This window comes from Oncorhynchus mykiss, chromosome 15 (genome assembly GCF_057628025.1).
Source record: "Oncorhynchus mykiss isolate SJ-2025 chromosome 15, ASM5762802v1, whole genome shotgun sequence".
Classification (NCBI taxonomy): Eukaryota; Metazoa; Chordata; class Actinopteri; order Salmoniformes; family Salmonidae; genus Oncorhynchus; species Oncorhynchus mykiss.
In genome coordinates, this window is record NC_143036.1 from 17,987,227 (window position 1) to 18,001,935 (window position 14,709).

Below are 14,709 nucleotides of genomic sequence, written 5' to 3' on the forward strand. Positions count from 1 at the left end.
AGTGTGATCTTTGTCTCCATTTGCAGTTGCAAACCGAAGTCTGGCTTTTTTATGGCGGTTCTGGAGCAGTGGCTACTTTCTTGCTGAGCGGCCTTTCAGATTATGTCAATATAGGACTCGTTTTACTGTGGATGTAGATACTTTTGTACCTGTTTCCTCCAGCATCTTCACAAGGTCCTTTGCTGTTGTTCTGGGATTGATTTGCACTTTTCGCACCAAAGTACGTTCATCTCTAGGAGACAGAATGTGTCTCCTTCCTGAGCGGTATGAAGGCGCCCTTGTCCTATGGTGTTTATACTTGCATAGGCGTTCGGAAATTGCTCCCAAGGAGGAACCAGACTTGTGGTTATATAAAAATAAATAATAATCTGAGGTCTTGGCTGATTTCTTTTGATTTTCCCATGATGTCACCCAAGGAGGCACTGAGTTTGAAGGTAGGCCTTGAAATACATCCACAGGTACACCTCCAATTGACTCAAATGATGTCAATTAGCCTATCAGAAGCTTCTAAAGCCATGACATCATTTTCTGGAATTTTCCAAACTGTTTAAAGGTACAGTCAACTTAGTGTATGTAAACTTCTGACCCACTGGAATTGTGATACAGTAAATAAGTGAAATAATCTTTCTGTAAACATTTGTTGGAATAATTACTTGTGTCATACACAAAGTAGATGTCCTAACCGACTTGCCAAAACTGTAGTTTGTTAACATGAAATGAAATAGAGTGGTTGAAAAACGAGTCTATGTAAACTTCTGACTTCAACTGTAGGTGCTTGTCCCCCTGTGTGCTGAGGGTGTCAGGTTCTTGTCCAGTTCTCGCATTTAGGTCGCAACAGACTCGTACATGTCCCTGGGCCTGGAAATTGTTGATCTCCCCCTCTAAGATGGAGACCTTGTCATCGTTAAAGTATGTGGATTCTATTATCGGGGATATTGGCAGCACCCGTGAGGACATTTTTCTCTGATTTAATTTTCTTATTAATTTCTAGCCAGATGTAAAATGTTCCTGTATTGACTAATTAATAGTGGGTTAGGTCTGCTCTTTACCAAATTAGCATACCAACTATGTCTTTTCCCTGTTTCATACCTGGTAGTTTGGTGGATGGGACTACCAGCTCTCTGTAACCTAGAGGGCAAGTCTCCTTTATACCATGTTTATTTTAGGTTGACAACATCTGTATTTCCAATTTCTTTGATGAAGTCTGGGTTCATGCTCTTTAGGCCAAAAGCAGATGACCTCAGACCTTGTATATTCCAGGATGAGATTGTAAAAGCTTTGTGTTCCATAGTGTCTAGTGGTGTTTTTGTGTAATTTATGCCTGGACCATCACAGTAGGTGTGAGCAGAGCATCAGTTATGTACAGCTTAGGTCGCAGGATGGGGCTTGGGCAGGTGTAAATAGTGGGCTTGGGCCTGTTGCGCTGCTCACGGCCTGGGCATATGTCCTGCTGTCATGTTGAGGTCCGTGCCGCAGTGGCGGGGGGCATGGGGTGGGCAGAAGGGACACAGGTCTGATATGCGTTGGCCTTTATAGGGTGTGGCCAGGGTTTGCTTGGGGTGGTCTTATCTGGTTGGGGTGTGGCTGGTGATGCTGTGTTCTGGGTGTAGGTCCTCTTTGTGTGTTCTCTCGATGCAGGTCCTTCAGGAGGGGTCTTGCAGGTCTGGGAGGATGTCCGTTGCTCCTGTGTGAGGTTCTAGGGCTACGGTTGAGGGTGACGTCCTTCAGGGTCCTGTCAAAAGTTGGGATTGGTGCCTTGTAGAGGTGGACTTGGTCGTAAAGGCTGTTCAAGTTGAGGGTGGGGTGGTGGGCCAGGTAGACATTTAGGTTTGAGGCACAATCTTGCAAAACACTTTCATTCACCCGCTGTGTGGTGGCAGGGTGTAAGTATTTTCGTGGTAGCAGGGTAGAGATGACCACTTGTGCATTGGGGAAAGTGGAAGAAGCTTTTTCAATCACTCCCTTGCGCTGTGGCCACCCTTTCCTGCTGGGTCCTCAGGTCATTTGTGCCTGTGTGGATTGTGATGTGCCTGGGGACCCTAGTCTGTCCACTGAGAACAACTCCAAGGCATGCCAAGTGTTTGGGCATCAGAGTTTAGTCACTTTGTCTCTCTCTCTGCGTCTCGCTCTCTCTCTGCATCTCGCTCTCTTATATTCTTGCCAACTATCTACACTGCCACCACTGAACATCAACATTGTTTTCTCTCTCTTTCCCCCTCTCTCTGTCACATATTGTTGATCTGTAGCAGCTGTTTTCAGTCCTGATAGGGAGGGATTTCCCCCATATTAGGCGTAACATCAGTCCCTAATCCCCAGTCAAACAACACTCTGTTGACACTGCAGCGAGACTCATTCATTCAGGACTTTCCTTGGAGCCCCGCCAGTGACATATATTTATTTTTAGGGCAGCTCTTTTCAAGGTGGATGCAAACACACACACACACACACACACACACACACACACACACACACACACACACACACACACTTAAGAAGTGTGTGTGGTATATATCAGATAGCGTAACTGTAGTGGGTTATTTTGGAGTTTATAGTAGGCTTGTGTGTCTGTTTACCCTCAGGTTTGCTTGGATGAACAGTATTTACACTGTATTTACACAGTATTTACACTGCCTTCAGAAAGTATTGGCTTATTCCTCATTTTGTTACAGCCTGAATTCTAAATGGATTATTTTCTCACCCATGTAAACACAATTCCTCATAATGACAAAGTGAAAACATGTTTTTAGAAATGTTTGCACATTTATTGAAAATTAAAGACAGAATATATATTGACATCACTTTATGACACTACAAATTGAGCTCAGGTACAAGCAATTTATTTTGATCATCCTTGAGATGCCACTACAATTTGACATGTGGCCGATTTAATTGTTTGGACATGATTTAGAACGAAACTCACCTGTCTATATATAAGGTCCCACAATTGATAGTGCATGTCAGAGCATGAACTATATCATGAAGTCCAAGGAACTGTCTGTAGATCTTCGAGCTAGAATTGTGATGAGGCATTCACGGTGCATTCAGAAAGTATTCAGACCTCTTTTTTCCACATTTTGTTACATTACAGCCTTATTCTAAAATGGATTAAGTAGTTTTTTCCCCTCATCAATCTACATACAATACCCCAGAATGACAAAATAAAAAATGTTTACAAATGTTTTGCAAACTTATAAAAAAAACTGAATTATGACATTTACATAAGTATTCAGACACTTTACTTTGAAGCACCTTTGGCAGCGATTACAGCTTTGAGTCTACTTGGGTATAACTCTACAAGCTTGGCACACCTGTATTTGGGGAGTTTCTCCCATTCTTCTCTGCAGATCTTCTCAAGCTCTGTCTGGTTTGTATGGGGGACATCGCTGCACAGCTATTTTCAGGTCTCTCCAGAGATGTTCGAGTGGTTCAAGGACATTGAGACGTTGTCCCAAAGTCACTATTGCGTTGTCTTGGCTGTGTGCTTAGGGTCATTGTCATGTTGGAAGTTGAATCTTCGCCCCAGTCTGAGGTCCTGAGTGCTTTGGAGCAGGATTTCATCAAAGATCTCTCTGTACTTTGCTCCGTTCATCTTTCCCTCAATCCTGACTAGTCTCCCAGTCCCTGCTGCTAAATTACATACCCACAGCATGATGCTGCCACCACCATGCTTCACCGTGAGTATGGTGCCAGGTTTCCTCCAGACGTGACGCTTGGCATTCAGGCCAATAAGTTAAATCTTGGTTTTATCAGACCAGAAAATCTTGTTTCTCATGGTCTGAGAGTCATTTAGGTGCCTTTTGGCAAGCTCCATACGGGCTGTCATGTGCCTTGCTGAGGAGTGGCTTCCGTCTGGCCACTCTACCATAAAGGCCTGATTGGTGGAGTGCTGCAGAGATGGTTATGCTTCTGGAAGGTCCTCTCATCTCCACAGAGGTACTCTGGAGCTCTGTCAGAATGACCATCGGGTTCTGGCCCTTCTTCCCCAATGGCTCAATTTGCTCTAGGAAGACTTTGTGGTTCCACACTTCTTCCATTTAGGAATGATGGAGGCCACTGTGTTCATGGGAACCAACAATGTTGTAGATCTTATATAGACTGGTGTGTGCCTTTCCATATCATGTCCAATCAGTTGAATTTACCACAGGTCGACTCCAATCAAGTTGTAGAAACCAAGTGTGATCCAGGGAAACAGGATGCACCTGAGCTCAATTTCGAGTCTCATAGCAAATGGTCTGAATACTTATGTAATTAACATTTGCAAACATTTCTAAAAACCTGTTTGTCACTATGTCATGGGTTATTGTGTGTCGATTGAGGATTTTTTATTTTATTTAATCCATTTTAGAATAAGGCTGTAACATAACAAAATGTGGAAAAAGTCTGAATACTTACCAAATGCACTGGCTCTGAGGAAGGGTTTTCAAGAATTTATAGAGTGTTGAAACATTCCAAGAACATAGTGGTCTCCATCATTGGGAAATTGAAAAAATATGGAACTACCCAGTCTCTGTCTAGAGCTGGCCGGCCGACAAAACTGAGAAACCGGGCAAGAAGGACCTTGTTCAGGGAGAGGTGACCAAGAACTCAATCACCACTCTGACAGAACTACAGAATTCCTTGGCTGAGTTAGTCTACAGAACTTCACCAATCTGGGCTTTATTGGAGAGTGGCCAGATGGAAGCCACTCCTGAGAAATTGGCACATGACAGCATTCCTGGAATTTGCAGAAAAAACAAAAGAATAAGGAAAAATATTCTCTGGTTTGAGACCAAAATGGTTGATGATATTCTTTGGCCTAATTTCAAAACGCCATGTCTGGAGAAAACCAGGCACCTGTCTAACACCATTCCTACCGGGAAGCATGGTGGTTGCAGAATCAAGATATGGGGATGCTTTTCATCAGCACGGACTGGGAGACTGGTAAGGATAGAGGGAACAATGAATGGAGCCAAATACAGGCAAATTCTTAATGAGAACTTGCTTCAGAGTGCAAATGACCTTAGACTTATGTTTCAACTAGAGTTCGACCGATTGATCGGAATGGCCGATTTAATTAGGGCCGATTTCAAGTTTTCATAACTATCGGCATTTTTGGACTCCGATTGTGGCCAATTACATTGCACTCTACGAGTAGACTGTGTGGCAGGGTGACTACCTGTTGCGCGAGTGCAGCAAGGAGCCAAGATAAGTTGCTAGCTAGCATTAAACATTTGAACAATCCATTTGAACAATCACTAGTTAAATACACATGGTTGATGATATTACTAGTTTATCTAGCTTGTCCTGCGTTGCATATAATCGATGAGGTGCCTGTTAATTTATCATCGAATCATAGCCTTCGCCAAACGGGTGATGATTTAACAAGCGCTTTTGCGAAAAAAGCACTGTCGTTGCACCAATGTGTACCTAACCATAAACATCAATGCCTTTCTTAAATTCAATACACAAGTATATTTAAGCCTTCATATTTAGTTAATATTGTTAATACTGCTAACATTAATTTATTTTAACTAGGGAAATTGTGTCACTTCTCTTGCGTTCTGTGCAAGCAGAGTCAGGGTATATGCAGCAGTTTGGGCTGCCTGGCTCGTTGCGAACTGTGTGAAGACCATTTCTTTCTAACAAATACCGTAATTAATTTGCCAGAATTGTACATAATTATGACATAACATTGAAGGTTTTGCAATGTAACAGCAATATTTAGATTTAGGGATGCCACCCGTTTGATAAAATACCTAACGGTTCCGTATTTCACTGAAAGAATAATCATTTTTTTCAAAACTATAGTTTCCGGATTTGTCCATATTAATAGCCTAAGGCTCGCATTTCTGTGTGTTATTATATTATAATTAAGTCTATGATGTGATAGAGCATTCATTCAAACAGCACTTTCCTGCATTTGCCAGCAGCTCTTCGCTGAGCTTCAAGTATTGCGCTGTTTATGAGTTCAAGCCTATCAACTCCCGAGATAAGGCTGGCAATGCTATAGTGCCTATAAGAACATCCAATAGTCAAAGGTATATGAAATACAAATGGTATAGAGAGAAATAGTTATATAATTCCTATAATAACTACAACCTAAAACTTCTTACCTGGGAATATTGAAGACTCATGTTAAAAGGAATCACCAGCTTTCATATGTTCTCATGTTCTGAGCAAGGAACTTAAACGTTAGCTTTTTATACATGGAAAATATTGCACTTTTACTTTCTTCTCCAACTCTTTGTTTTTGCATTATTTATACCAAATTGAATGTTTTTTTGAGACTAAATTGATTTTACTGATGTATTATTAAGTTAAAATATAAGTGTTCATTCAGTATTGCTGTAATTGTCATTATTACAAATGTATATATAAAAATTGTCCGATTAATCGGTATCTGCTTTTTTTGGTCCTCCAATAATTGGTATCGGTATCGCGTTGAAAAGTCATAATCGGTCGACCTCTAGTTTCAACAGGACAATGACCCCAAGCATACAGCCAAAGCAACGCTGAAATGGCATCAGAACAAAAATGCCCAAGTCCCTTTTGAAAATCTGTGGTAAGACATAAAGATTGTTATTCATTGCCGCTCCCCATCGAACTTAACAGCACATGAGAAAATCTGCAAAGAAGAATGGGACAAAATCCCCCAATCCAAATGTGCAAAGCTGATACAAACATACCCAAGACGACTCAAATCTGTAATCGACGCCAAAGGTGCTTCTACAAATGATTGACTCGGGTGTGAATACTTATGTTAATGAGGTATTTCATTTTCAATACATTTGCAAACATTTCTAAAAACATGTCTTCACTTTGTCATTATTGGGTATTGTACTGTATGTAGATGGGTGAGGAAAAACATCTATTCAATCCATTTTGAATTCAGGCTGTCACAACAAAATGTGGAATAAGTCAAGGGGTGTGAATACTTTGTAAAGGCACTGTATGTGTGTGATACAAGTGCATTATCTTTGGACTCTCTCTGTGTTGGGAGGTATGCTAGATGTACTGGAGTCGCTGCGATTGCGATTGTGTTTCACCCCCGCTTAACATCGCCCACTCATGCCACCCTCTCTCTCACCTGCCATAGGTGTGTCTCCTGTACCCAGTGCGGTGCCACCTCCCCCGGCATGAGGTGTGACTGGCAGAACAACTACACCCAGTGCGGGCCCTGTGCCAGCCTGGCATCATGCCCAATGTGCATGCGCAGCTACCGTGAGGACGAGCTCATCGTGCAGTGCCGCCAGTGTGACAGGTGAGCAGCGTTCTCTCTCTCTGCCAGGCCATGCACCACCTGAGAATGATTGGGTGAAACTAGGACCTGGCAACACTGTGTAGATATGGCATGTTGGCAGCCAGCGTCCAGTTTGACAAAGGAAACAGTCCAAAGATCTACTACGGTGTAATTTACTCATCGTAAGGCTTGATGGGACAGAACGTATCGTTGCTATAGCAAACGGGTTAATGCATATCAGAGTCTGTTTGAGTGCGTAGCTAAGTGCTTGTTTATGTGTCTATGTGCACCTGTCTCTCTCTGTATTTACACTTGTATATGTTCAAATTGCATGACATACAGTGGGGCAAAAAAAGTATTTAGTCAGCTACCAATTGTGCAAGTTCTCACACTTAAAAAGATGAGAGGCCTGTAATTTTCATCATATGACAGACAAAATGAGGGGAAAAAATCCAGAAAATCACATTGTAGGATTTTAATGAATTTATTTGCAAATTATGGTGGAAAATAAGTATTTGGTCAATAACAAAAGTTTATCTCAATACTTTGTTATATACCCTTTGTTGGCAATGACAGAGGTCAAACGTTTTCTGTAAGTCTTCACAAGGTTTTCACACACTGTTGCTGGTATTTTGTCCCATTCCTCCACGCAAATCTCCTCTAGAGCAGTGATGTTTTGGGGCTGTTGCTGGGCAACACAGACTTTCAACTCCCTCCAAAGATTTTCTATGGGGTTGAGATCTGGAGACTCTCTAGCAAACTTCAGACCGGCCTGTACATGTACTGGCTTAAGCAGGGAGACACGTCTTGCACTGCAGGATTTGAGTCCCTGGCGGCGTAGTGTGTTACTGATGGTAGGCTTTGTTACTTTGGTCCCAGCTCTCTGCAGGTCATTCACTAGGTCCTTCCGTGTGGTTCTGGGATTTTTGCTCACCGTTCTTGTGATCATTTTGACCCCACGGGGTGAGATCTTGCGTGGAGCCCCAGATCGAGGGAGATTATCAGTGGTCTTGTATGTCTTCCATTTCCTAATAATTGCTCCCACAGTTGATTTCTTCAAACCAAGCTGCTTCCCTATTGCAGATTGTCTTCCCAGCCTGGTGCAGGTCTACAATTTTGTTTCTGGTGTCCTTTGACAGCTCTTTGGTCTTGGCCATAGTGGAGGTTGGAGTGTGACTGTTTGAGGTTGTGGACAGGTGTCTTTTATACTGATAACAAGTTCAAACAGGTGCCATTAATACAGGTAACGAGTGGAGGACAGAGGAGCCTCTTAAAGAAGTTACAGGTCTGTGAGAGCCAGAAATCTTGCTTGTTTGTAGGAGACCAAATACTTATTTTCCACCATAATTTGCAAATAAATTCATAAAAAATCCTACAATGTGATTTTTCTGGATTATTTTTTTTTTCTTTTCATTTTGTCTGTCATAGTTGAAGTGTGCCTATGATGAAAATTACTGGCCTCTCTCGTCTTTTTAAGTGGGATAACTTGCACAATTGGTGGATGACTAAATACTTTTTTGCCCCACTGTATACACCACCGGTCAAAGGTTTTAGAACACCTACTCGTTCAAGGGTTTTTCTTTATTTTGACTATTTCTACATTGGTGAATAATAGTGAAGACATCAAACTATCAAATAACACAAAAAATCATGTAGTAACCAAAAAAGTGTTTAAAAAAATGCTTCTGCAAAGTATTGACTCGGGTGTGAATACTTATAGTACCAGTGAAAAGTTTGGACACCTATTCATTCAAGGATTTTTCTTTATTTGTACTATCTTCAACATTGTAAAAAAGTAGTGAGGACGTCAAAACTAACACATGGAATCATGTAGTAATGAAAAAAGTTTTAAACAAATCAAAATATATTTTATATTTGAGATTCTTCAAAAGAGTCACCCTTTGCCTTGATGACAGCTTTGCACACTCTTGGCATTCTCTCAACCAGCTTCACCTGGATTGCTTTTCCAGCAGTATTGAAGGAGTTCCCACATGCTGAGCACTTGTTGGCTGCTTTAACTTCACTCTGCGGTCTGACTCATCCCAAACCATCTCAATTTGGTTGAGGTTGGGGGATTGTGGATGCCAGGTCATCTGATGCAGCACTCCATCACTCTCCTTCTTGGTCAAATAGCCCTTACACACCATGGAGGTGTGTTGGGTCATTGTCCTGTTGAAAAACAAATGATAGTCCCACTAAGCCCAAACCAGATGGGATGGCGTATCGCTGTAGAATGCTGTGATAGCCATGCTGGTTAAGAATGCCTTGAATTCTAATTAAATCACTGACAGTCTCACCAGCAAAGCACTCCCACACCATAGCACCTCTTCCTCCACGCTTAAGACACAGAGGTTGGATCCAAATATCTTCAATTTAGACTCCAGACCAAAGGACCAATTTCCACCGGTTTAATATCCATTGCTCGTGTTTCTTGGCCCAAGCAAGTCTCTTCTTCTTATTTGTGTCCTTTAGAAGTGGTTTCTTTGCAGCAATTCAACCATGAAGGCCTGATTTATGCAGTCTCCTCTGAACAGTTGATGTTGAAATGTGTCTGTTACTTGAACCCTGAAGCATTTATTTGGGCTGCAATTTCTGAGGGTGGTAACTCTAATAAACTTATCCTCTGCAGCAGGTTGTCATGACGTGGCCCTCTTTGGGTAAAGCGAGTACCATCCCCCCCTCTCTCTCCCTCTCCTACACCCAGGTTATGTTATCTCAGTTTGTAAATTCCTGGAGGAGACTCTCTTCCCATGGCCAAGCAGAAAGAGTTTCACAGTAGAACAAAGAACTTCTTCTACATCACAGAACTTGAGAACTGAACAAGATGTTATGGAGAATGTGAAAACCAGCTACGACCCGGTCGGTTTTGTTTCATGTCGTGACCTCATGAAAGACAATACAGCCACATTACCATAACTCAGTTTATACAGGAGCCTCCATTATGAGGTTTGTGTCTAATTATTGTAGAAAATGAATGAGTAAAGATGAAACTATTAGTGAAATTATGTAAGGTGATGTTGAACAGTTAATGTGAGAGAATTGTATTCCCTTCAGTTTAACTAAGTCATTGGCCCGCCCCCGTGAGCACAGACATAATCTGGCTCATGGGAGAGCCCATTTCTACTGTTACGAATAAACCCCCCCCCCCCCCCCCCTGAAAAAACCCACTTCAGACCACAGAGGGGGCGAAGGTTTGAGTAGAGACCACAAAAACCTCAGTATAAGCTAAGGTTTTAATGGTTGTTGAATTCCTAACCAAACCACGTGTGAGCATTGGCTACACAGGTGGAAATGGTTAACCTTTCTGATCTCCCCATCCCGGATCCGGGATCGTGAATACAGACTCAAGCTCATTACCATAACGCAACGTTAACTATTCATGAAAATCGCAAATGAAATGAAATAAATATGCTAGCTCTCAAGCTTAGCCTTTTGTTAACAACACTGTCATCTCAGATTTTCAAAATATGCTTCTCAACCATTGCAAAACAAGCATTTGTGTAACAGTATTGATGGCTAACGTAGCATTTAGCATTAGCATTCAGCTGGCAACATTTACACAAAAAAACAGAAAAGCATTCAAAAAAATCATTTACCTTTGAAGAACTTCAGATGTTTTCAATGAGGAGACTCTCAGATAGCAAATGTTCAGTTTTTCCTGAAAGATTATTTGTTTAGGACAAATCGCTCCGTTTTCTGCGTCACGTTTAGCTATGAAAAAACCCCTGTATCCAGGATTGTGTAAATCTATCAGCAAGCTCATTAGCATAACACAACGTTAACTATTTATGAAAATCGCAAATGAAATGAAATAAATATGCCATCTCTCAAGCTTAGCCTTTTGTAAACAACACTGTCATCTCAGATTTTCAAAATATGCTTCTCAACCATAGGAAAACAATCATTTGTGTAAAAGTAGCTAGCTAGAGTTAGCATTTCGCGTTAGCATTTAGCGTTAGCATTAGCGTTAGCATCCAGCACGCAACATTAACAAAAACATAAAAGCCTTCAAATAAAATCATTTACCTTTGAAGAACTTCTGATGTTTTCAATGAGGATACTCTCAGTTAGATAGCAGATGCTCAGTTTTTCCAAAAAGATTCCTTGTGTATTAGAAATAGCTCCGTTTTATACATCACATTTGGCTACCAAAAAAAATCCAGAAATTCAGTCCTCAAAACGCAAACTTTTTTCCAAATTAACTCCATAATATCGACTGAAAACATGGCAAACGTTGTTTAGAATCAATCATCAAGGTGTTTTTCACATATCTCTTCATTGATACATCGTTCTTGGACACATGCTTTCTCCCCTGAATCAAATGGTAAAGTAGAAGCAGCTGGCAATTGCGCACCGAATTCGACGCAGGACACCAGGCGGACACTTGGAAAATGTAGTCTCTTATGGTCAATCTTCCAATGATATGCCTACAAATACGTCACAATGCTGCTAAGACCTTGGGCGAACGACAGAAAGTGTAGGCTCATTCGTTGCGCAATCACAGCCATATAAGGAGAGAATGGAAAACAGAGCTTCAGAAATTCTGCTAATTCCTGGGTGATGCATCATCTTGGTTTCGCCTGTAGAATGAGTTCTGGGGCACTTACAGACAAAATATTTGCAGATTCTGAAACTTCAGAGTGTTTTCTTTCCAAAACTGTCAAGAATATGCATAGTCGAGCATCTTTTCGTGACAAAATATCGCGCTTAAAACGGGAACGTTTTTTATCCAAAAATGAAATAGCGCCCCTAGAGCTCTAACAGGTTAAACTCTGAGACTATCGATACCGACAGAATAAGAGCAAATCTTCGGTACTACTTACTAGTCTGCAGCTGGAAATTGTCGACCTGAGATGCGAAGGCCGACAACCGCTGAAATATCTATTCTGTAGGAACATTTCTGAATAGTGCTCTGAGGTTTTTTATTTATTTATTTATTTTATTTATTTCACCTTAATGGTGGGCTAGTTGAGAACAAGTTCTCATTTGCAACTGCGACCTGGCCAAGATAAAGCATAGCAGTGTGAAGAGACAACACAGAGTTACACATGGAGTAAACAATTAACAAGTCACGAGGGCCAGCCGACTAGAGCATACAGGTCGCAGTGGTGGGTGGTATAAGGTGCTTTAGTAACAAAACGGATGGCACTGTGATAAACTGCATCCAGTTTGCTGAGGTATCCATTCTAACCTCGAGCGACTTCATGGAAGCAGAGAGACGATCAGATGAACATTCCAGCAGAAAGACGGACGATTCCAAAAGAGATCACGACGACACACTGAGCGTAAATATATATTGATTGCAATTATTCCCGAAATGCCTGAGCGTTCATGTGCAAATGATTAGCATTTCAATCAATATAAATTATCCTGTGTAGTGACTTTGGTCTTTCCCGCCCTTCTCAGTCCACACCCACTTCCCTTTGTCTACCAAGCCGTCATATCGGTTTAGCAACTAGGGAGCCTCCCCTATCATTTCCTTGTAATCATATTTACTGTTTGTTTGTTTCTACATTTCTGTGATTATTTAGTTAGTAAATAAATGATTAAGACAATTGGTGTATTGATGATTCATAGTAAAGGCTGGGTTCGTGCAGATAACCAACAATTTACGACGTTTGGAATGCGACTAAAGAGTAATTCATTAATTAGAAGACTAATTGATCAGATATTGAAATATCTGAAGAGTTATATTAGGAAAATTATAACTTTGTAATCTGAAGATTTTCCTTGGTGCCCCAACTTCCTAGTTAATTACATTTACATGATTGGTTTAATCACATAATAATAATTACAGAGAATTGATTTGATAAAATAAGTCTTCAATTTAATGATGCCAAAGACACGACACGGTCCTCATTAGAGCCAGTTTAACATAGCGCTTGATGGTTTTTGCTACTGCACTTGAAGAAGCTTTCAAAGTTCTTGAAATGTTCTGTATTGACTGACCTTCATGTCTTAAAGTAATGATGGACTTTAATTTCTCTTTACTTATTTGAGCTGTTCTTGACATAATATGGACTTGGTCTTTTACCAAATATGGCTGTCTCATGTATACCCCTCTACCTTGTCACAAAATAACTGATTGGCTCAAACGCATTAACCTCTCTAGGGTATGTGGGATGCTAGCGTCCAACCTCAAATCAAATCACATTTTATTTGTCACATACACATGGTTAGCAGATGTTAATGCGAGTGTAGCGAAATGCTTGTGCTTCTAGTTCCGACAATGCAGTTATAACCAACAAGTAATCTAGTTAACAATTCCAAAACTACTACCTTATAGACACAAGTGTAAGGGGATAAAGAATATGTACATAAAGATATATGAATGAGTGATGGTACAGAGCGGCATAGGCAAGATACAGTAGATGGTATTGAGTGCAGTATATACATATGAGATGAGTATGTAAACAAAGTGGCATAGTTAAAGTGGCTAGTGATACATGTATTACATAAAGATGCAGTAGATATAGAGTACAGTATATACATATACATATGAGATGAATAATGTAGGGTATGTAAACATTATATTAGGTAGCATTGTTTAAAGTGGCTAGTGATATATTTTACATAATTTCCTTGGCCAACATCCAGTGAGATTGCAGAGCGCCAAATTCAAATACAGAAATACTCATTATAAAAATTCAGCAAAGATACAACTATTTTTCATTGGTTTAAAGATGAACTTCTTGTGAATCCAACCACGGTGTCAGATTTTTAAAAATGCTTTACGGCGAAAGCATACTGTACGATTATTTGAGAACATAGCCCAGCAGACAAATCATTACAAACAGTAACCAGCCAAGTAGAAGAGTTACACAATCAGAAATAGAGATAAAATGACCTTTGATGATCTTCATATGGTGGCACTCAGAAGACAATTTATTCAATAAATGTTCCCTTTGTTCGATAAAGTCTCTCTTTATATCCGAAAACCTCAGTTTTGTTCGCATTTTCTTCAGTAATCCACAGGCTCAAACGCAGTCACAACAGGCAGACAAAAAAAATCAAAATTATATCCGTAAAGTTCGTAGAAACATGTCAAACGATGTTTATATTCAATCCTCAGGTTGTTTTTAGCCTAAATAATCTATAATATTTAAACCGGACAATAACCTTGTCAATATAAAAGATAAAACCAGAAAGGCACTCTCTCTGGTCACACGCATGAAAAAGCTCTGACACGGCAGGGTCCACTCATTCAGACTGCTCTTACTCACTCATTTTTCAGAATACAAGCCTGAAACAATTTCTAAAGACTGTTGACATCTAGTGGAAGGCATAGGAACTGCAATTTGAGTCCTCAGTCAATGGATACTGTAATGGCATTGAATAGAAAACTACACACACAAAAAATCCTACTTCCTGAATGGATTTTTCTCAGATGTTTGCCTGCCAAATCAGTTCTGTTATACTCCGACATTATTTGAACAGTTTTGGAAACTTTAGAGTGTTTTCTTTCCAAATCTACTAATTATATGCATATC

The 14,709-nt window shown here is 40.5% G+C and overlaps 1 protein-coding gene across 16 annotated transcripts in view; it reads left to right on the forward strand.

The window, feature by feature from the left end:
• Window positions 1-14,709, forward strand: part of LOC110490933 (histone-lysine N-methyltransferase 2C) — a 231,504-nt gene that overhangs the window by 130,557 nt on the left and 86,238 nt on the right. For all 16 annotated transcript variants that reach the window (XM_090199401.1, XM_090199404.1, XM_090199405.1 and 13 more), the window contains one exon: window positions 7,076-7,240. In XM_090199401.1, the coding sequence (XP_090055527.1) occupies window positions 7,076-7,240 (165 nt within the window). The remainder of the gene's footprint in view (window positions 1-7,075; window positions 7,241-14,709) is intronic.